General features: G+C 52.6%; 5 protein-coding genes across 5 annotated transcripts; 4 read left to right on the top strand and 1 right to left on the bottom strand.

Annotated features, from left to right (window-relative positions):
- Positions 1-430: 430 nt before the first annotated feature.
- On the bottom strand, positions 431-8,580 carry GCG54_00008927 (Highly reducing polyketide synthase azaB; the record flags this gene model as incomplete). Its single annotated transcript, XM_045408882.1, has 7 exons — positions 431-1,276; positions 1,329-6,367; positions 6,422-6,892; positions 6,954-7,773; positions 7,847-8,115; positions 8,185-8,329; positions 8,392-8,580. Coding segments are annotated over 7 exons (7,779 nt in total), but the record flags the coding sequence as incomplete, so codon positions are not given.
- Positions 8,581-10,837: 2,257 nt separating this feature from the next.
- On the top strand, positions 10,838-12,475 carry GCG54_00008926 (uncharacterized protein; the record flags this gene model as incomplete). The annotated part of the gene is made up of 5 exons (XM_045408881.1): positions 10,838-10,939; positions 11,060-11,217; positions 11,329-11,431; positions 11,526-11,705; positions 11,765-12,475. The coding sequence occupies 5 exons, from the start codon at positions 10,838-10,840 to the stop codon at positions 12,473-12,475; spliced, it is 1,254 nt and encodes a 417-aa protein (XP_045266624.1).
- A 957-nt stretch (positions 12,476-13,432) lies between these two features.
- Positions 13,433-14,137, top strand: GCG54_00008925 (Methyltransferase ctvB; the record flags this gene model as incomplete). Its single annotated transcript, XM_045408880.1, has 1 exon — positions 13,433-14,137. One exon carries the CDS (start codon positions 13,433-13,435, stop codon positions 14,135-14,137), a length of 705 nt encoding a protein of 234 aa, XP_045266623.1.
- A 2,382-nt stretch (positions 14,138-16,519) lies between these two features.
- Positions 16,520-17,466, top strand: GCG54_00008924 (uncharacterized protein; the record flags this gene model as incomplete). Its single annotated transcript, XM_045408879.1, has 3 exons — positions 16,520-16,581; positions 16,637-16,899; positions 16,967-17,466. Coding segments are annotated over 3 exons (825 nt in total), but the record flags the coding sequence as incomplete, so codon positions are not given.
- Positions 17,467-19,623: 2,157 nt separating this feature from the next.
- GCG54_00008923 (UPF0619 GPI-anchored membrane protein) lies at positions 19,624-20,395 on the top strand (the record flags this gene model as incomplete). The annotated part of the gene is made up of 2 exons (XM_045408878.1): positions 19,624-19,978; positions 20,043-20,395. The coding sequence occupies 2 exons, from the start codon at positions 19,624-19,626 to the stop codon at positions 20,393-20,395; spliced, it is 708 nt and encodes a 235-aa protein (XP_045266621.1).
- Between the last annotated feature and the right edge of the window lie 2,363 nt (positions 20,396-22,758).

Here is a 22,758-nt window from a genome sequence, read left to right as displayed (position 1 = left end):
GTGAAGAGTTGAGAAATTCTCTGTTATCATGGAAGCTGAGAGCTCATTTGAAATGAACAGATTTGACCCCACCATCAACAAAGGTGAGGGGGCGTCTAAGATGTGCGGGAAAAATACGGAAGAGGTATGCAGCTCGGCCAATCAAGCCCGGGTGGCTAGCTGCAGGAGGATAGTCTAGGCCTCTATATGTCATCAACATAGAGCTACGATGGGGCCATTTTCATCGATGGTTTCTAACAAATCTAACGAAGCGTGATTCATTATAACTGATTTCTATCATAATGGCGTGTGATTCGTGAACAACAATACATTCGCAAAGACGAAACATTCCCGAGTTCCACGGATATCTAACAACCATTTCGCCGAACACCCGAAAAAATAACCAAGAGAGAAGAAAATATTGAAGTGTCCGCGTTTGAAGACCAAACTCCTACTCAAACTTTGGTCTCAGAGTGCTCTTCTTGGTAGCAGTTCCAGCCAGCTGGGACAGACTAGAGTTGTTGGTGATATCGAACAGCGAAACCTCTGCACCAAGCTCCTTCATGAGCCAAGACCGCAGCTCAACGGCCGTGAGGGAGTCGATTCCGTATGCATGTAGAGGCTTGCCAATGTCAAGGTTTTCCACCTCGATGCTGAGCATTCTCGAAACCTTGAGGAGCAAAGCCTCCAGCACAATCTTCTCGGCATCCTCCCATGATGCGGCACCGGCAAGCAGTGCTTTGTGGTTGATGGCCTTGTTGGCCTCAATCGCGCCGGCTGCATCAGCGTCTGTCTGACCAAGCTCGAGATGGCTGAAAAGGGGATCTTCTCCCCACGATTGTGTCTGGTAGCCCTGGGCAGCGGTTTCTTGGGGCAGCCAGAGGCGAGGAATGACCTGGGCCTTCGACGCTTGCACGGGGGCATTGGAAGGACGGCAGTGGTAGTCGAGCACGGCCCGGAGTTCCGCCTCATTGATGTAGGTCCAACCAGAAGAGCGAAGGTACTCGAAGAGCTCCGGCTTCTCGGCGACGTAGCCCACACCCTGGATGATAGGCAGATCAATTGAGACGGCGTTGACGCCCTTGGAAGCGAGGTGGCGAGCGAAAGCGTCTTGGAAAGTGCCACCCGCAGCGTAGTTGGCTTGCTCGGGGCTTCCTGTGATGCCAACAGTCGACGAGAGGAAGACGAAGAAGTCGGTCTTGTCTCCAAGAACTTGGTACAAGTTCTGAGACGCCTGGACCTTTGGCAAAACGGCTGCTTTCCAGTGGTCGAGCGACATGTTCTCGAACATATTGTCCTACTCCAGAATTAGCATCGTTATAAAGGGGCAGTAAACATCAAATACTGACCTTGAGAACCATGGAGCCCTGAATACAGCCCTTGATGGGAGGCATGGAAGATGACAGCTCAGTCATGAGATTCTTGAGAGCGTCGACATCAGTCACGTCGCATGCGGGCGTCACGACCTTGTTGCAAACGCCCTCAAGCTCCTTGACAAGTTCCTTGGCAGATTCCTCGACAGCGCCACGTCGAGAAAGTAGGATGAGATTCTTAGCACCACGGGATGCCATCCATCGCGCGACCGACCTTCCTAGTCCACCGAGACCACCGGCAATGACATAAGAAGCCTCAGGGTCAAAACGGCTTTCGAACTTGCGAGTCGGCAGGATGGGAACCAAGTCGTCGTCACGGGGCTCCAGGACAAGCTTGGAACTGGTACCATCAGTTTGCAAATGGCGGAAAGCATCGTGGACCTTTGAGAAGGGGTAGGTAGTCGGTGATGGAGCCGTGCTGATGGTGTCCCAGCCAGTCAAGACCATCTCAGTCATGCGCTGGAACATGCTCTCAGTACGAGTCGGGTCATGAGCAGTGCACGAAGCAAGGTCGAAAGACTCGAAGCGGATATTGCGACCTCGTGGCAGGCGAGCACTTGAGTCACCGTCTTGTCCGCCGACGTTGGCAATACGTCCGAAGGGTGCAACGCATTCCATAACCGCGTCAAGGAACTCGGTGTTGTCGGCGGTGTTGACGAGGATGTTGACGCCACGGCCTTGAGTCGAAGTCTGGAGGGCCTTCTTGATGGACCTGTCGCGAGCCCCGAAGACGCGGTCTTGGGAAAGACCGCAGACCTTCTCCAAGAGTTCGCGCTCTGTGGCGTTCTTGACAGTTGCGAAGACGTCGGCGCCACGCATCTGAGCGAGTTGAATGACCGCTGTGCCCAGGTGAGACGCTCCCTCGTGGACCAGGACAATCTCACCCATGCGAACAGTGCCCAGTTCGTGGAGAGTTGCGTAAGCTGTCGTGTAAGCGACGGGAAGAGAGGCACCTTGAGACCATGTAAAGTTGTCTGGCAACCTGGCGAGAAGGCCGTCCGTGGATCTCACATGCGTCTTGATAGCACCAGACTTGGACAAACCGAAGACACGATCACCGACTAGGAACTTGGAAGTCGAACCAACTCTGGTAACAACACCAGCAGCTTCGCAACCCAGCGGGGCTTCATCGATTTTGCCGAGTGCCGATGACAGGTCCTGAATGGTGAGACCGCAGGCCATGGCCTTGATCTCGACCTCGTTGTCTGCCAAGGGAGAATCGAAGAGAGCGTCATCTTCGAACCTGAGCGAGTCGACCTTGCCGATGGTACCCGTGTGAAGACTCAAGTAGCGAGACGACTCCCCGCCGAGAGGCTTGGTAACAACATCCAAGCTGCCAGTCTGGTTCTGGATGTGCTCAGTGAGGTACTGTGCCTGTACCAGGCGAGACACATTGACAACATCATCGGCCACCCTGAAAGCGTTCTCGGACCCAGACTGAGCGGCATGAAGAACTTGGGCGGTCTTCTCAATTACGAGTGATTCACTGGCGGCCTGCTCGAAAGAAAGCGTCAAGAACTTGACGTCGGGTCTCTCCGACCGAATTACTCTTGCGAGGCCGGTCACAAGGTCGGCGTTGGGGTCTGAAGCGCCGCGAGTGAGCCATACAATGTTCTTGCACTGAGTAAGCACACGTTTGATCCCTTCAAAGACGTCTTCCGTGATGTTGTTGAGAATAGGGCTGTCGAACTCGGCGAGAACAACGCAGTTGGCGCCAGTCATGTCCTTCTCTGTGGCAGCTGAGAGGTCCACGACCTCCGAAGATCCGAGCTGCTGCTTGAGGCCTTCGGCGATCTTAAGCTGCGAGGGCTGTCCAGTGGTCAAGATGTATTCCGGGAAGATTGAGGCAGTATTCTCCTCTGTCTTGGGAACAGTTGAGACGAGGATGGAACTCATCCGGTGATATGAGCCCGAGAAGTCGTCAAACACTGCATCGAGGCCACCGAAGCCTGACTTGCGCAGATGATGGTCCCAAGATGGAGCAGACATCAATGGCCCCCAGATTCGGTCCTTGTCTTCCGAAAGCCACCAACCGTGCAGCACGCCGAAGCAGAAACTGCTCAAGAGCACAGCGGTGTTGGTGATCTCAAAGAGAAGAAGCTTGCCGCCGGGCTTGAGAAGCTTCCGGGCATTGAACAGGGTATCATCGATCTTCTTAGTGGCGTGCAAAACGTTAGCGGCAATGATCAGGTCGTATTTGCCGGCTTCGAAGTCCTGGCCCAAGGGGTCGTTCTCAACATTCAGAACGCGGAAGCTCATAAGTCCCACCTCGTCCTTGAAAGTTTCCTTGGCTTGCTCAAAGAACGAAGGGGAGATATCAGTAAAGCAGTAAGACTTGTATCGACGGCCGTTGTCCGTGAGCGTCTTCATGGTCGGGCGAGTGGCGCCACCAGTTCCGGCGCCAATCTCGAGAATCTCCATGGAGGGGTTCTTGTGGGCAAGGGCATCGACGTAGTTTTGCAGCTGCTCGTAGCATCGCTTGGAGCCAAGACCGTCACGGTAGACGTCCTCGGCGAGCTTGTCCTTGAAGATAACGTCGAGGGGGTCGCGTTGTCCATTGAGGATGTCCGAGAGCGCACGACCAACAGCAATGATCAGTTTGCCTTCAGAAGCGCCCCCTTGAGTGACACTCCACTCAAGATCAGCAATATCCTGGATGGGCTGGTCTGAGTGCTGGCTGACAACATGTTGGAACCACTTAACGTATCGTTGATGGTACCAAGTCATCTTGGCAAGACTTTCATGAGACACAGTGCTCATGCAACGGCGGATGTATGCCAGGCAGAGGGCTTCGCAGTCTTGCATCCACTGGGACGGGTCATCCTTCTGGGTCATGGGCAGTCCGAACACCTTAGAAGCCTGCTCCTTGGAGAGGAATGACGGATCCGGCTTCCACTCGAGGTTGAAAGCTGGGTGTGCCGAAGCATCTGAAGTCTGCTCAGATGTTTCACTGATGGTTCTGAAGACAAGGCCTGACATGTGCACCATGAGCTGGTTCTCGTCGAGGTGCGAGGCGATAGCCTCAGAAATAACTTCGTTTCGCCCGTGGAAGCGAGACTCGGCGGACACCTTATAAGAATCATGCAGAACATCTGGCTGGGCAGAGATCCAGCCATCGGCCAAATATGTTGGTACTCGGGTGGCTTTGGAGTACTTGGCGTTGGAGACCAGAGGGGCCAGGTTGGCGTGGACGATAGCGTCCAAGGTTGCGGGGTGCACCATGTGAGGTTGAACGTATTGCTTGGGCATAGACTGCTGGATTCTGTCTCCAGAGTTCTCGATTGTCGCAACAATGTCCAGATTGTTTCCCAGCCGAATGTCGCTCAGAGTCTGGAAAGTAGTACCGAAGTCGAGCCCAACCTGTTGGAAGTTGTGGTAGAGCTTGTCAACGGTGATCTCAGTGCTGCAGCGGTCCTGGATATCCTTCAATTGTCCCTCGAGGCTTGAAACATCATCCTGGGCTCCATCGGTATCGTACTCAGTCTGCACAAAACCATGGCAATGCTCTCTCCATGAACCGTCTTGGAGGGTCCAGAGTTGGAATTCAGACCATGTCGAAGCGGATGACAAGCTTGTCTCGCGGTGGGGTCGTAGGAAGAACTGCGACTCAACACCATGGGCATCATCAGGAACCCGCAATGCTAGCTTGAAGGAGACATCTTTGAATCGGAAGCCCTTGAGGACCTTAGTCTTGTCCGCAACCTGTCTGCTGGCCTCGATAGCCATGACGAGCATGCCAGCCGCAGGATACAAAATATCACCGGAGACTTTGTGATCTTCGATCCAAGGGTTCTCGGTAAGGCGAATGTAGTTGCGCCAAGCTGCGTTGTTCTCGTTCAAGCCGGGTACCGGCGCGCCGAGAAGCTCATGACGGCCGAACTGTCTGAGGCGGAAGTTGTCGCTGAGGGTGCTCTCCACCCAGTACTCCTTAGAGTGGTCGAATGGATAAGCGGGAAGGTTCGTAAGCATAAGCGGCTTCGGTCCGTAGGGCTCGTCCGCATCGTTGACTTGGGCGAGGTCGATCTTGTAGCCCTGGCAGAACAAAGATCCGACAGTCTCCAGGGTTGTCTCAACAGCGGACTTCTGACGCCTAAGGAGGGAATGGTAGTCAACAGACACGCCACCGCGGACCTGCTTGGTAGTGCTGATGAGTGGCCCCTTGAGTGCGCTGTGAGGACCAATCTCCAAGAAGTCGGTGATGGGCTCCAAAGCAACCTCCTCATCAACGTCTCCGTTAACGCCGTTGACGCCATTAGTCAGATGTGTACCGTTGACGCCGTTGACCACGCCATTCACGTGACCGTTGGACTTCGGTACAGAGGAGCCCTTAAGCAGCTCAGTGACTGACTCGGTAAACCTGACCGGCGATACCAAGTTCTTGACCCAGTATGCGGGCTGTCGGAGCTGAGAGACCTCAATGGGCGCTCCAACGGTCGAGGAGTAGAACTGAGGCTCAGCAGAGCCTCTGAAGGTGCCCTTCTCAAGCTCGCCCATTGCTTGCAGGTACTCATCGGCCATGGGCTTCATGTACTGCGAGTGGTAGGCAATCTCAACGTTGAGTTTCCTGGCAAACACTTTCTCGGCGCTGAGCATCTCGACAAGCGCTTCGATCTTTCCAGCGTCACCGCTGACGGTATGGCTGTCAGTGCTGTTCATGCAGGCAATCTGGAGAGTGCCTTCGCCGCCGAGCTGGTTAACGCGATCAATGGCAGTTTCGGTCTTGGCTGTGTCGAGGCCGATGGCAGCCATACTGGTCTTGGGACGGGACTCGGCACGCATCAACTTGGCGCTCAGTCTTCCGCGGTGGTAGGCGACCTTCCAGGCTGCTTCTCTGGAAAGTGCACCTGCGGCATATGCAGCGGCAACCTCTCCTGAAGAGTGGCCAGTGATAGCGTGGGGGTAGATGCTCCATGAAGCAAGGAGATCGACCATGGCGACTTGGAGGGCGGTGCAGATGGGTTGGCAGAACTCGGGGTCATCGATTCGAGAGGACGTCTTCGTCTTGGAGAGCTCGACTGATTGGTCAGTTAGTAGGCGGGTAAAATGTGATTGAAAGAGTCCCAACTTACATGTCAATGACCAGTTGCAGCCAAGATCGCTGAGATACCTGTCCGCTGCGAGAAGACTCTCTTGGAAAGCCCGGTAGACCATGAGATCCATGCCCATGGCTGCCCATTGTGCACCTTGACCAGTGAAGACGAAGCCTAACCTGGGCTGTGACTTGACTCTGGTGGGCTTTGAAGTATCTTCGAGAGTTTTCTGGAGCTGGTGTGAGGAGCTCGCAATGCTGAAAGATCTCCAAGCATGTTGAGTCCTGCGAGAGGCAAGCGTGTAGCTCAGGTCCCGGATGTACCGCAGAGAAGCCGTCTCGTCGGTGTCTTGTGATGCGAGATGATCCTTGTATAAAGTCTTGAGTCTTGAAACAGCGTCGGGGTCGTTTGCAGAGAAGACAAAAATCCGTGGGGAAACGTCGTTCGACTCGGCCTCGACATCACCCATGTTCACACCACTGTCCTGACGGTGGCGACCGTGGGCACGGTCTGGTAGCCATAGGGTTAGCTGAAGTTCTAGCAGAGAGTGGCTCCATAGACAGAAACTTACGTGTGCCATTAATGCCGTTGATGCCATTCACCTTGACCCCATTAACTGGTCTGAACCTGGCGGGAATCCTCGGGACGGCCTCCGTTCGGTGGTTACCGACCAGACGGTGCCGCTTCAAGAAGTGCAGCGCATCATCCATAACCACGTGAGCATTGCTTCCACCAACACCGAATGAGTTGATGGACATCCGACGCAGACCACGCTGTGGCCATTCTGTCGGCTCCGTCGGGAACTTGAGGTTCCACGAGTCCAGGATCTTGGGATTCCGCTTCTCATGCCAGATGTTGCCCGGGATGATGCCGCTTTCCAGCGTCAAGATGCCCTTGATGACGGCAGCAACTCCAGCAGCGCCCTCCAAGTGTCCAACATTACTCTTCAAGGCTCCCACGTACAACGGATCGACCGGCGTCCGGTGGGCCGCGAAGATCTCGGCCAGTGCGCTCGCTTCGATGGGGTCGCCCACCGGCGTGCCAGTGCCATGGGCTTCGGCAAAGCGAGTGAGGGATGGGTCCAGCCCAGCCCTGGAATAAACGTGTCTGATGAGCGCGACCTGGCCGGCCTTGGTCGGCTGCGTGATGCCGGGCGATCTCCCGTCTTGGTTCGTGGACGAGTTCCGGATGACGGCACGGATCACGTCTCCATCCCGAATAGCATCGGATACCCGCTTTAAAACAAGGGCTCCGAACCCTTCACCGCGCGCGTACCCGTTTGCGCGGTGGTCAAAGCTGTAGGATTTGCCGTCCGGACCCAGAACACCAGCGGCGTCGAGCTTTAGTGTCATCTCGGGGGTCAGGATAAGGTTGCATCCGCCCACGACCGCCTAGGACGATCCGTCAGCACTCTGAACTCAAAACCATCCCTTCCTTCGCATTCTCTCCACAGCTTGGGCTTACCATGGAGACTTCCCGCAGCTTCAAGCTCATACAAGCTTCATGCACAGCAACCAGACTACTGGAGCAAGCCGTGTCGACTGTTACGCTCGGGCCCTTGAAATCGAAGAACCATGACACCCTGTTGCTGAGCATGCTCGCCACTGTTCCAAGCGCCGAATACTTGTTAGGGATGTCCAGATCCTTCGCGATGTGATCGTTGTAGTCTGCCGTAAAGCAACCAACGTAAACGCCGGTTTGCGATCCGGCAACCGCATCGAGAGGAATTCCGGCTGTTTCATGGCACAAGTCAACATTAACCCATCAAACAAATCTCAGAGGAGGCAATGGTGTCCTCTTACCATTTTCGAGTGCTTTGTATACACATTCTAGCATTCCACGCTGTTGCGGATCTATACTCTTCGCTTCCGTAGGTGTAATTGAGAAAAAGGGCGCATCGAATGCCTTGATGCTGCCCTTGAGGAAATGGCCATGGCGGACTCGTGTCTTCACAGCTTGTCAGTCTACTACTAGAAGCTGTTAAACGGCTATTGGGATAGATTACGCACCGCACCACTCCTCTCGGCGTCTGGGTGCCAGAACGCGTTTGCGTTGTATCGCTCACTCGGGACTTCCGTCCGGGCTGATCTTCCAGCGAGTAAGGACTCGAAAAATCGCTCAGGGGTATCGCCATCACCGGGGAGCCTTGCACTAAGGCCAACGATTGCAATTGGGTCTCCCATAATGTAAGACACTATCCTATCCGGGGTTGAAGGTTCAGCTTAGGTCTGAGCGGTGACTTGCGGTGAGCTGCGGTGTGAGGTGGTGTGGATGTGGCGGCGGATATGCTGTTGAGAGCGAAATATCCAGAGAAGTTGGAAAGACTTGGATCAGGGCTCCACGGGATGGCAGCACACTTTTACATGAAGACTAAAAAGCTTTCCGCAGTCCGAGGCTCTCGTCAACGACCTGGTTTAAAGGCAAATACCTCTCGGAGTCAAGCTTGAATGGCAAGCTCGTGACCCTGGTCGGTCGCCGATGCTGCATGCTGCAATTCATCATGCTGTTGGTACTGAGATAGACACCGATCATCCACAGACACTGCTCAGTTGACCAAACTCAAGATAACCCGCAGGTCGCTGGGTAGGTTTTCCGTTGCTGTCTCCATACTTTCCGAAGCTGCTTGCGGGAGACTGGAGCTTGTGCTTGTCGTGCAGCTTGCAAGTCGCATTCAAGTTGGAGCTTGTCACATTTAGCCGCATCTTGCGCCAACAATGTCTGTGCCAGCAAGTCCGAGGACAAGTCGTTCCAACCCGCCACTTGAGAGTCTCGACTCAGTTGTTTGATGACGACGCACACTTTGCAAACATCCATCAGCCCATTTGAGGGTGAGGACCCTTGCATGTCCCCTGTCGCTGCACTAAGACGAAAGCAGGGCAGCCCCCCGACGTGAGGAACCAACAGGCCAGTGAGAAAATACGAGTACCGGCCGGCATATACAGTGCGGGACGACCAGAGTGCCGGGTAGGATCAAGACCCTTGACTTTCTTGAGCAAACACACATATACAATGGCATTATGACGAGGGCATTTGTTCCAACAGCTCCAGCGAGTCTGTACAAGAAGGATTAATCTCCACTGTGCAGGCAGAATATTGGCTTGCGCAGTAGTAGTACGATTCAAAGAGGAAGGCATCGTCCGGTCCATCCTGAACCGACCCGCCAGCTGCTGGCTCCTAGAACACTTCGGGAGGAGCAGCACTGCAACTAAAACGCGAAGGAGGGTGAGTTGTTCCTTCGGCTTCCTTAGCAATCATTTGGCAAGCAGAAATTCTCTGCAATCCTCCCCACGCATCGGATTGACTGGAGGATCGCGGTGGGGGAACACAAGATTGGCTTGGATCGTTTTCGTTCTGTTGCATCTCTTCGGCAGCACGTGAAGCCTGTCTCATCGATGGTGTGTGAGAGTCGCGGCCTTGGCATGTTCCCCCTTTTCGCTGAAATGCTGCCGCGCAATTGGAATCGGGATCGAATCCCGGGGTTCCGAAGGCGATCAAAGAGATAACTACTGGGGTGCGGAAACCAATCAATGTTCGGCAGGGCGGCAGTTTTATGCTAATGCCCATGACCGCCGGGCGATAGGGGGCCGTAATCGTATCTTTTGCCGACCTCCTCGCTCAATCCGCTCCATACACATACCAAAAGTAATGTAAGTTCATGACTAGCCGGCCTGCGACCCTCAGGTGCCGCTCGATACGTTGGAGCCGGGGGCCGGAAGACCCGCGATAAGGCCGTTATGACAAAAGTGCCGAAGAGTTTTTTCCCACAACCTACAAAAGGGGATCCTCCCCTATTTATCTTGTCTTCGCTCAGACGTTCGCTAGGAGGTTGGCTGAGTCTTGGGCATATGAGTTATGACCACGTCAGGAGCATGTCCTGGTAAACGGCCGGCGAAGCCCAATTATATGTCGTAGTTCTCCACCATCTAGACCGGTCATTTTACCGGGTTACGGTTCCAGCAGCGCTGAACTGGAACAAGCAAACATCCAGAATGACAGGGATGTCGAGGGCGGCAGTGCGCTCAGTGGCACCTAAGGAAAAATAAACTACTTGCCCTAGCCCCTTTCCCCAAGCATGAAAAAACAGGACGAACCCATTCTGTCCATGGGACGACCTTGTCTATCCCGCTTCTCTTTTGCTCGTTCATTAAGTCTGAATTCTTCCCTTGCGTCTACTGCGCCTATCTGCGTCCTTGCGTGCCAGCCTGCTTGCAACCTTAGTGCATCACATCGCGCATCGGCAGTAGACCGGACAACTTTCTCCCCCCATCCCCCCTCCCGTCCCTCCTCTTCTTCCCCTCTCTTTTCCCCTCCTTTGCTCACGGCCTTTTCGGAGCGGCCCGCAAGTTGATGGACAAGTACAACCAACTCCTGGGACGACAGCCGCGGCGTCCTCCAACGGCTGCGAACAGCGTCTCGGTCGCCTCCACATCGACGCTCACCGCTACTTCGTCGTCCATGTCGTCCGAACTCCCCCGTAACTTTTCCACCGACAGCGCCCGGCCGCATACGCCGCCCTCTACCAGACCCTCCATATCCGTGCTGTCGTCCAAACAAGACGTATGTGCTGTCGTTTCTTATTTTTATTTATTTTTACTTCTTGGCGTGGCCCCAAACCCCAAACATGTAGCCCAAGCATGTGGTTTAGCACCCAGCAATCCTGTCTCTGTCTCTGAATAGCAATTGAAGCTCGTAACACGACAGGACTACCCTGAAGATCACCCCAGCCCGACATCTGATGAAGTCGATCGGGCGGTGTGGGCGGGAGCATCGGACTCTGACCTGGACGATTCCACCGACGATTCGACGCCGCACCCGAGCACTCGCGCGCCGTCCCGGTAAGCCTCCCTTGTGCTACACCGGTGCCAACCCCCCACTGCTGTCCATCATTGACATGAAATCTGCCATCATATCTCATGTTCAACTAACCGCCGGAACCAACGTGATAGGTCCGCCACCACACGTACCAAGTCCAAGAAGTCGATCTTCTCCTCAATCTTCTCAAAGTTCGCTAAGACTGGCAAGCGTTTTGGCTTCGTACCAAACAGCAAGGTTCGTGAACCCTCGCTTAGAGTTCAGGTTTGCCATGTTTGCGTCCGCTGACCCGAGATTTGACGACCAGGAGGAACAAGACAGAAATGGTTAGAACTTCATCCCATCCACCAAGCTGCGTCTCTTCCAGCCTCGTCCAACACGTCTTAACCCGCAAACAGTGCTCCAACATCAGATCATCGCCGAACTCTTCGATGGTAGACTCCACCTTGCCCCGGTCGTGAAGGCCAGGGCCGTTCTGGACATTGGCACTGGGCCAGGGTTATGGGCATTAGTACGTGCATCATCACTACCCTTCTTCCTTTACGCACGCATGAACACATCACGGAATAGCCGGCTGACATGGACGCAGGAATACGGCAAGTTGCTCATGTTGGCTTTCAAGGCCTCATAACGTGGTCCACACTAACCCTTGTTCCAACAACAGCCAAGAAGAATCCCAACTGTGCCGTACTGGGGATTGACATTGAGAAGGTTCGCCCACCATATTCGGTGTCCAACTGCTCATTCAAAATCATGGACGCGACAGCGGATTGGAACCTAAACAGGCAATTCGACTTTATCCATGTCCGTATGCTTGGTGATGTGTCAGAGAAGGAACAACTCATCAAGTCCGTCTACGACCACTTGAATCCTGGCGGCTGGGCTGAGTTCACAGAGTGGATTGCCATACTCCAGTCTCCAAACCGATCCTTGGAGGGCAGCGCATTCCACAAATGGAATCTGCTGCTCCGACAAGGCCTGCAGAACATGGGACGATCGCTACACTATCCGAACCATTACCAGCCTATCTTAGAGAAGGCCGGCTTCGAGAGGATGAAGATAACGAAGCATGCTGCCCCCACGAACTCGTGTTATCCGGGCAAGAAGTGCCAAAGATTCGGTGCCATGATGACCAAGAACTGGAATGCCATCATCGAGCCGCTCAGTGTCCCGGTTTTCACCATTGGTCTCGGCTGGACCGAGCCCCAAGTGCTTGCGTTGGTTAAAGACGTCCGTGAAGAGATTGGCGATACAAACTACCATTCGTTCATGACATTGTAAGCCGAGTCCCCTGTCCCGTCCGCAAACCGGTTTGCGTGTTCTCTGTTAACCAGTCATCGCATAACAAGGCTTACGGTCTACTGCCGAAAGCCGCGTAGCGGTACATCGTCTTCTGTCTCCCTGGCCAGCTCGTCACGGTCGGCAAAGGCGTCAATTTCTACTTCCAACCTCAGTTCACACGCGGAATAAGGATATCAGAAAAAAACATGTGTTTGCTTTTTACATGGAAGGGATTGGTCGGAATACCCCCACGCGCCGCTTGCAAAGAGCGGAATTATGATAATATTGGGCTTCATTATCAAAAGGAGAAGACAATCAAATATTCTTGTAATTGTCATGGCGGTTTGCATAGCCCCATTGAGTACAATCGATTGTCTGGAATCAATATACAGTGCAAACAAGGGTCCTGATCAGAGCATGGCTGCATGCATGCAGGCGCGGAGTACTTTGCAGTTGATGATCTGGGCGAGGCCATTCCCACATGACCCCCTAAGCAATTTAGTTCGATTTGTTGAAGAATTGGCATGCAGGCGACGTGCATGGCATCAGTAGAATGCCACTCGGAATGGGGCCATTGAGGGATTTACACGTATTCGACCAATTGATCAGCAATCTGGGTTCCATTCAAGGCAAATGGTCAAGCAACAACGACTTTAGCGCCAACAAGCATTTGAGAACATGCATACACAAATCGTAGAACGGATACGGCAACCCACTCCAATGCATGTGCCAGACGGCCACTTCACACGAACGGGTGTGTACGGGTCGTGGAACACAATCGCCCTGCCGCTGGGCATTGCCACCGGCAAGGTGATAACCGGCCACCTCCCGGATGATCTCAAGGTTTTGTTCTTCTTGCAGCGCCCTTGCCCATCCATGAGCGATCCCAACTGAACCGCACCGCTCTTCATTCCCACTCTCATCCCCATCCATTGTTCTCACTCGTCGTTGCCCACGATGACTAACACAACGTACAAGACCGTCTACTCACCGTCTTTTCTCACCATCTTCTATGACAAATATGTCCTCGGCTTCAACATGAAGTACATGTGGGGGTGTCCCACAGACAACATCCTCCTTCCCTTCTTCAGCGAGAACTTCTCGCGCAACCACCTCGATGTCGGCGTCGCTACCGGCTACTTTCCCGCCGTCGCGCTGGCGAGGCCATTCCGTGCCAACAGCAGGCAACGTCTTACCCTCGTGGACTTGACCGCGCCGCCGTTGAATGCCACCAAGACCCGCGTCCTGTCCGTGACGTCGGCTACTGAAGTCGACTGCGTAGAGGCCGACGTCACGGAGCCGCCGCCAAAGCAGCTCCTTGGCGAGCGCTATGACACTATCACTATGTTCAACCTCTTCCACTGCATGCCTGGTGGCAAGTCAAAGTTCCGTGCTTTCGGGACGTACAAGGAGCTGCTGAGTGAGGACGGAGTCCTCGCTGGTTGCACCGTACTGGGGCCTAGACAATCTACCAACTTCCTTACGAGGTTCTATCTCACATGGTATAACAAGTGGTGGGGTGTCTTCAACAACTGGGACGACAAGGAGGAGGACGTCAAGGATGCACTAGACCAGGAGTTTGAGGAGGTTGAGACTTGGGTTATCGGCCAGACCATGCTATTCAGAGCAAAGAAGCCCAGAAAGGCCTTGCTCGATGTATAAGTCATTGCAATTAGGACTGCGATGTGAGGTTGTCGTTCGAGGTGAACGTTGTGGAACAGATGCAGATACCTTGAGTGGAAGGGAATAATGATACCACGAGTTTTGATGCAATAAGGATAACGATGTCTATGAGATTCATTGTACAGGACTCCTTTATGAGCACGAGTGTGCATAAGCCCTGCCCACTTCCAACATCTGAAAACGACGTGCGCGCGCAAGCCCCATGCCGTAGTCTGAAAAGCCTTAAACCGTGAAGCTATGTCATTCAGTCACATGATCGATGAGGCCTGAAACGCGTTCATTTTGTCTCACGTCAAAATACCTCCTGATTCATAATCCTGCCCTAGCCGCGATCTTGGCGAGAATAGCTTCGCCCAGAAGCCGCTAAACTCAGCCGATAAAACCACATACTGCAACCTCCTGTGTTCAGATTAGCGAAGGCTACGTTAAATAAGCTTAAAGAAATGACCCACGCGCACGTTCGCGGCGTAGACGATCGCTGCAGATGGCTGAATGCCCGAGGGCTCCGGCTCTGCACAGGTGGTGGAGTTTTATGTAGTTTCCCGTTGCAACCCTTTCACAAGGCTGGAAATAAGCTCTGGTGACGTGAGCGGGGCGCATTTGATGGTTGCACAAAAGGTCTCCTGCTCGGTCAGTCGGAGTCTCGGTGAGTACTTTCGGCCGCCGGTGAGACTTATGATTGACCGACATGATGGGTGCCCTTGTACAGCATTCCTCCGTCATCGGCAATGGTTAGCTGCGACCGACACACAAGAGTGTATGAAACTACATCTTTTAGTCATGAGCCGGCCCAATTTCAAGGCCAACCTCACTGCTTCAGATGGGGTTTATGGGAGACGCCACTTGACCTAGTGTCGCCAGCTAAGATGATAGTTCAATCATTTCAAATATTCAGAGATATAAGCCTTTGTCAGTATGAAGCCTTTGAAAACAATTAATGGATGTATCATTAAACCATGCCTCGTCCTACACGTACCCCTTCCATCCACGCTTGGTTCTGAGGCACAGTCTCCGCGCCCATGCTTAGTGCTTTCAAACAGCGATTGCAACTTCCACCACTAATAGATACAAATTTGAAAACCCCGTGCTTCGGGAAACGGAAAATGTCGTTCCCTTGTGTGGCGCCATAGCTTCTGTCATGGGGCTTGTAAAAGAACAAAAGGGGAAGCAACATACGTGCTGTCCTCAAAGCGTCATCGACCAAGCTCTCGAATATTTGGCGCAATCTTCTTCAAAGATTGCCAACTACCTGAGCAACTTCACCATTGTGAATGGACCATACGTTAACAGACCTGCCCAACTCCAATTCCCAAAATACCATTCGCACTCTAGCTTCTCCGACTCGTGTTTTAATGAGTGATCTTGACGGGGGAAGGTTCCACGTTATTGAATACAGCACGATGGTTCTAGCTTTGCCAAAAACCCTGTTAAAACTTTGTCACTTTGGACGAGGGGCTGGAGGTTTTGGTGGATTGGCTGATTTGTCGCGAGCCTGAACGATCCCTAATTTTGAGAAGTCAATCAACGATGTGTACCTCTTCACCCCAGCTTTGTCTCTTCCCCAAAGCAGTGAAACTGTGGAATAATACCGGCATCCCCATCTAAAATTGGAGTTGATGTAGTTGACTCGGATATATAGATATCTAGGATCGGACTCGCCGAAGCATCATCCTACTAGACTGTCAGCCTGAGTTTCACAGTATGCTTTAGATCTAAGATTTCTTACGGATGGCATATTGAAAGACGCACTGACGGTGTGCGCACACACTCTATCGCGATGGAGTATGGGAGTGTATTACGGTCCGTGAATAAAAATCGGAACATTAAGCCATGACCGGCGAACGCCAAAAAGAAATACTCTTCAACAAATGAGCGATGCAGTTTTGCACTTTCTGTTTTGCAAGTTGACGATCATACTGTTGTGAAAGTAAATGACGTGGCGCATTCAATTCGGATGTGTATGCAAGTAATATGAGGCTCTTTCATTCTAATTGGCTATTCTACCGTCCCGTGAGCGTTTCGTAGCACGCGATATGCGATGCTGACTGCAGATCTGAGAAGTGAGGCGACTGCACCAAGGAATAGAGCAGAACCGCTTACGGCTGAGGCATCCTGCACGCCGAGTACTCGTGTTGAGGCTGAGCAATACCGTTTAAGTCTAAAGCTTCCTACATCTAATGTCTATGGTTTTACCGCATGAAGGCTTTGCCGCCAGCCTGATCTGTCCGTCAATCATTTACCTAGGGCGGCCTGGATTCTACATTATCTAGGTCGTTCTTCTCAACCTCTGTCTTCTGATTCTCTCCTTCCTCATGTTGTCTTATTGAAGGAAGTCCTTTTATCGAGGCTACTTCGCCAGAAATGGCATCGAACGGCGTCGAGGAACAGATTTTGTCCCAGGATGATCTGGACGAAAAGCCGTGGTGAGTGGCAACTTGGGCTCAATGCTATTGTCAAATGACTGACCATCCGAGAAAGGAAATATGTCGGGTACAAAGATTTTGCCAAGTTCTCTGCCCTCTCAGATGACTACTTTGCCCTCAGACGCTTTGATGAGTTGCACAATCGCACTCTCCTTGCTCTTCAAGACCGATTGACAGACCTTGAAGAGAAGCTTAACTCGCTTGATGGCCGATTGTCTCAACGTCAGAATCCCGACGTCGACAATGGTAGCTTTCGTAAGGACCAGCCGGAGAGGAGGGAGCTTCTTGACCAAATACATGATGCGCTGATACGATACGGTATTTCATCGCCGATTCATTGCAAAGCTTAGAAAAAATACAGCTCACATTCATGGAGACAGCTTAGTCTGTCAGTATCTACAGTTACGAGGAGCTCAGGAAGCCCCACCTGTCGTCGTCCGAAATATGAGAAGGTGGCTCGATAACATGAATAAACCGATTGAGCAAGATGAAGTCGAATTTCTCAATCGGAAGGATCTGATTTCGATGGTGGGGCAGAAAAAGTCTACAGCTCAACGATTCCTTGAGACGAATATTGAACTACCATTCATCGGCTGGCTGGGAAGACAGACGCATCCCTCAAAAGAGCGGACTGCCCATGACCTAGCGATTCATTATGACGCAGGAAAACTGCGCGTCATGCACCGCGTCGGAATTTACGTCGTTGCTTTGGTAATGCTGGTGGGCCCGTTGTGGTTGCTAGCTGCGCTCGACAAAGAGTGGCATAAGCTGATCTCGATTAGTCTGCTTCTTCTTGTTTTCCTAACAGTCATGAACTGGGGTATCGTGGCCAGGCCCTTTGAGGTTCTGGCGGCAACAGCTGGGTCAGTTCTCCTTGTCGACTACGTAATTCTCGGGATATCACATCCAGTTTTGCTATCCGCGCGGATTGCTGCCATTGTCTCCGTCATTTTGTTCTCATCTTCCTCTTACTCTAGTAATCCTTTCACGGTTCTCCCTGTATTCCACCGTATCGTCTTGCATACTTGGGCTTCTAGCCGTCCTCGCCGGCTTCTCGAGTATTGTTATCGTCGTACACATTGCCCTTGCCACTCAGATACTTAGAAGCATTCGGTTGGATAGGAAGGTTGTTTTTAGGAATGTATAACAATGCTGACTTTACTACTACAGATACTCTGCTGTTCTAGTTGTGTTCCTACAGATGGGATCAGAACCAACCTAGTTCTCGCCTGCCAGTCGAACAGTCGTAACAGATACCTTTGCTTTAGATGGACGTTGAGCAAAGTAAATGTTCAAACTCATCTCAATTCATAATCTGGTTTAGTCAAAAGAACATGATGTTCGTTGCAATTCTGTCTTCGATGCTGTCCAAGTTTCTGAATGTTACTGCGTAGATGTCAAATTTGCATCATTGACTCCATCCGCTTGCTTCCGAGTACCACTAGGCTGGGAAATAGCTACGCCGCTTTGGCCACAACCTCCACCTGGGGCGAGAAACATGGGTCTTCGGAATGCACTATTGGGTCAGAAGTCGGGCCCGGCTTCTTTGCTCAGCAATCCACCGAGGCATGAAAGCCCCGACAGTTTACCCGAGTGAATATGGCAGTTTCCAGTGATGAATTTTACGAAGTATGAACGGGACTGGGGATGCACAAGATGGATGATCTGATATGCTAAGCCTCGTGAGGCGCTCTCCTGAAATCACGCCGTCAGGAGGAGTTCCGCTGCCGGAACTTTTGGGCCAGCTTGGCGGCGGTGTGCCCACCGTAAAAGCAAAAAGTTGTTGGGCGTCAACTCGGATTGACAAATGACAAGCTCGCGGTCCATACACAAAACGACCAGGGCCGTTGCCACTGATCGCCATCGGAAGGGGCTGAATCACACGCGAGGTGCCAGTCGAACAGGCTCTGTGATGAGCCCCTTTTGCTGGGCGGGAAAAACTCGGCCGGGACATCGGAGCATGGCGCCACAGCCAGAAGGGCCAGCGATCGAATCGTAGAGGCAAATGATAGGATTGATAAGAAATGAGCTAGAGCCCGACTTTTCTTTTTCCAACCAGAAAGATTAGGTGTCTTGCTGCCACGAGAATCCCTTGCGTCCCTCAGGTAAAAAAGGGCTGATGAGGGCAGCCCACCGGGACAAGCCTGTGTTAGCGTGGGCCGGGAATTTTTCTGAGCCCGCGTGAGAACTTCGGTGCCTGCATCCCAGCCGGAAGTCTGGAGAGCCCGGAGAGGCGAACCCCGTTACCATTACCACACTGGATCGCTTGAGGTGGAAATCAACAGCAGGCGGGGGACGGCTCGCTATGTAAGGTACCGCAGCAGCCGTATCTGTACTAGGCAGTTACTTATTTTAGCCTGTCATTCACAATTCGAACATTGGAGGCCCTGCTGCACTCCATCTCGTATGTTCAAGTGATGGAGATGAGATGCAAATGACACGGCCTTGATTGGATAGCCCAGCGACGCGTGTGGAAGAGCGCCCATGCTGATGCTCGTTTCTCGCGGCAAACAAGCAGCCAAACTTTCTCGAAACCAAGCTTCGTTATCTCCAGTTGACACTGAACTCTATTGGCGTAACTCAGAGTGGCCGTCTCGGCAATACCGGCCGACGAGTCCTTCATTACGAGGTCCAGTGGAGGTTGACAGCATCCTTCGCGCGCCCTATGGCAGGGAACAGCGACGTCACTGGCGACCGAATCAAACGACAGGCTCGCCGTTCATGCTTAAGAGCAATCTAAAATTCTCTGAAGGTCGGTTTTCCATACGAGATGGGGCGGTGGGGAGCCCTTAGGGGCTGCGGGCATCAGGCCTGACTCGCAAAAGCATCGACAGGGGTGTTCTGTAAATGGTCTGTTTATAAAGCTTGACGACCGGAGCTCAATCTTCTGGTCTTGTCCTGCTCGTTCAATCAACTTCTTCTCGATTCACCAATTCCGAACATTCGTTCTAGTCACTCGCTAAAGACTCGTACTTATTCTAATACCAAAAAACACAAAAACCAAAAACCACTCTCTTACTTAATTTTCCACCAACCGACAAGATGTACTCCAAGACTGCTCTCGCCATCACCTCCCTCCTGGCCGCCGCCGAGGCCATTAAGGTCACCTCCCCCGCGAAGAACGCCGAGTGGGATGTCTCCGAGACCAACGAGATCAAGTGGGACTCTGTCAACACCGACCCCAAGTCTTTCGAGATCGTCGTCGTCAACCAGTCTGCCTACCCCGAGACTTCCACCACCATCGCCACTGTCCAGACCTCCGATGGCAAGTACGACCTGAAGGACGCCAAGCTCAGCGCCGGCGACAAGTACCGCATCAACTTCGTCTCCACCGACACCCAGAACTCTGGCATTCTGGCCCAGTCTGAGGAGTTCAGCCTCACCTCTGACTCTGACGGTACGTGATGAATTTCAAGCGCCATGGCGCATCTTACCGAGAAGCTTGTACTGATTTTCCCTAGACTCCTCTTCCGCCTCTGCTTCTGCTTCCGCTACTGCTTCTGGCTCCGCCAGCGCCTCCGGCTCTGCCTCTGCTACTGCCTCTGCCACTGGTGCGTCTTCCTCCGGCTCGGCCACTGGCTCTGCTTCCGTCACCAAGACCGCCTCTGCCTCTGGTCTGACCACCGTGACCACCGGCACTGCTACCGCCTCGGCCACCGGAACTGACGCTTCGGCTTCAGGCACCGCTTCTGGCACTGCTACCGGCTCGGCTGCCTCTGGCACCTCTACCTCTGCTCCCAGCAGCGCTTCCGCCGTCAAGTCCACCTTCGCCATCTTCGGCTCCGTCGCCCTTGCCGCCTACATGCTCTTCTAAGCAGTTCGCCCGCGCGATCTTGTTTTATTAGAGTGATTTCTGACCGATATGATACCAACACCGCACGGCTACGAACGAGACAAGTAGCGATCACCGGCGAAGCGCATTGGAATGGGATGTAGAGAGGATTATACCACATAAAAACGGATGGGATGTCTGGCGTCGCTCTGGCTTGAGCTTGATTCAGGTTTATAGACTAATGTTGAAGCGTTGCTACTGGACTCCCTCCATCTATTTGCGCCTCGATATCTGATCTTGTGTGAGAAACCGCATTCGCGCAACCGACATTGGCGAATAACCCATCCCACTGGAACCCGACCGGACCCCAAACGTGATCTTTCCCGCGCTGCCATGCTTCCAGGACGCTGAGCTGCATGCGGAGATGAGCGGACCCATCCCGCTTAACCCAATTGTCAAAAGTCTCTGGGAAACCCCACTATCGAATTGAGCTCGTAATTATGGATATCGAATGAAGGCACCTAATTCGAGACTCTTATGCGGCACAACCCTGCCGTTCCCCTGAGCACTCGCCTTAACGTGCTGTCATGGCGTTTGTTGACATGCCCAATTGGGATTGACGGCCGGGTTCCGAGCTGGGATTATGCCAATCAGGCGTGGCGCGACTCGACGAAATCGCGTCGGTTCACCTGGGGAAAGGGCGAGTGTAGATCGCGATCAATACGAGAGCAAAATTCGGTCTGGATAGTTCGAAAGGAAACGGTAAAGTACGATCGACAGAGAGGTGTGCATCCTTCGGCGTCAAAAACTTGTGAACACTATTGATTTTGATGAGTGAGCTCTCTTCCCTGCGTGTGGATCCTAGAAGCTTCAGTGATGCACCGCGAATTGTCCTTCAGCACAGATACACTGCTGTTCATTAATGCCCATGCAGCGATAAGGCTGAGGAAGAACTGGAGACGAGAGGCTTATCTTAGCGTCCGTGGATTCCGAGCTTTTTGAAGAGCCTTTTATCAGTAATGATGATCGGCGAGCTTGAAGGTTGACTGACAAGTCAAGCACGGGCATCACGGCACGGAGATTTTTGTCTGTGCCATCCGAGGAGTTTGGTTTCCTTTGAGTTGATTGACTTTCAATAATTCATTGTATTCAACCTGGATGCGAGGCTTGCGGCTCAAAATGTGTTTTCTCTAATGTCCATGTTTCCGGGGGATGATCACCTCGTAGTTGATCTACGACCGATCAACTGCGTGTCAAAACCAACTCGTCCGGGCGCGCCTTGAATGATCTAATCTTATGTCCTTCCTTCATGTGCAGCTCGCGCGATTTCAAAAGAGAGAAAGCGACATACTCAACTCCACAGTGATACTCGCGAGATTATGGAGGTCCTCGGCTGCTCTTTGCAGATGACTGGTCATCTGAAGGATCCAACAGCCAACCCGTGTGCCAAGTCATTAGGGCCCATTAGACAATCGCGTCAGAAGGTTCTGGTTTATTATTCAAGCCGATTCCACAAGTTCATTCGCCCACTGGTAACACACATTGCTGGCCAAAAGAAAACTTTTAGGCTTGCAGCGCCAAGCCAACCGTTGTGCGCCCCAAGCTGAGACTAGCTTCCCGACATAAATTAGATCAAACACAGTCATTTCAATTTGCTAACAAGTTGTACTTGAAGTTGCACATGGTCGGTGTCTGTCCGATGTGAGTTCTGGCCAATGACTTCCCGTTTGGTTCAAACTCAAATGCACCTGAATTCTTGATCAATATGATAGATCGCAAAGCTGCATTTTGTTGTCTAACAACATCCCGCAAGCTTGCGCGTAGGCTCTCTGCATCACGCGTGAAGATTTCAATTGTTGACACTGGGTGAAATATGTTTTCGCTTTGAGATGGCCATTGGCATGCTCTTTCTCAGCTGGGATGCAGTCCCCAGCGCCACAAAGCCTCAGTCTCGGATCATGTCTAGGCCATCTTACAGCCAACCTTGAAAGTCTTAGCGAGACACGTGTGAATGATCGCTCGCCTGGCTGACTAGATTCCTTCCTCCCGCTTTTCATGAAGCCAGGAGAACCCATCCTTTTGCTGACCTCCATCAATTCTGCTAGCTTCTCATCTGCTAGCTTCTCAAAAGTCAACGGTCTCCCCGCACATAGGCCAGGTGACTATGGAAGTTAAGAATTAGGGCGGTGTCGATGGACCGTTTACGCCACTCTTTTGGACTAAGCGGACGACAGTCCAATAACAGATCAAGCCGTTTGCGCCAACATCATCTTGGCAACTTTCGCTACACACGTAGAACAGATCGACTGTGCGTCTATACGACTAAGTGACAACCATTCTGTTGCACCAGTCCTTTGCACAAGACGAAAGTTGCGGAATGATGTGGTCATACCGTGACGCGAGGC

The sequence above is a fragment of the Colletotrichum gloeosporioides genome (assembly GCF_011800055.1).
Source record: "Colletotrichum gloeosporioides strain Lc1 chromosome Unknown consensus_30, whole genome shotgun sequence".
NCBI classification, from domain to species: Eukaryota; Fungi; Ascomycota; class Sordariomycetes; order Glomerellales; family Glomerellaceae; genus Colletotrichum; species Colletotrichum gloeosporioides.
The sequence above is the reverse complement of the archived record's forward strand: the minus strand, read 5'-3'. Positions and strand labels throughout refer to the sequence as shown.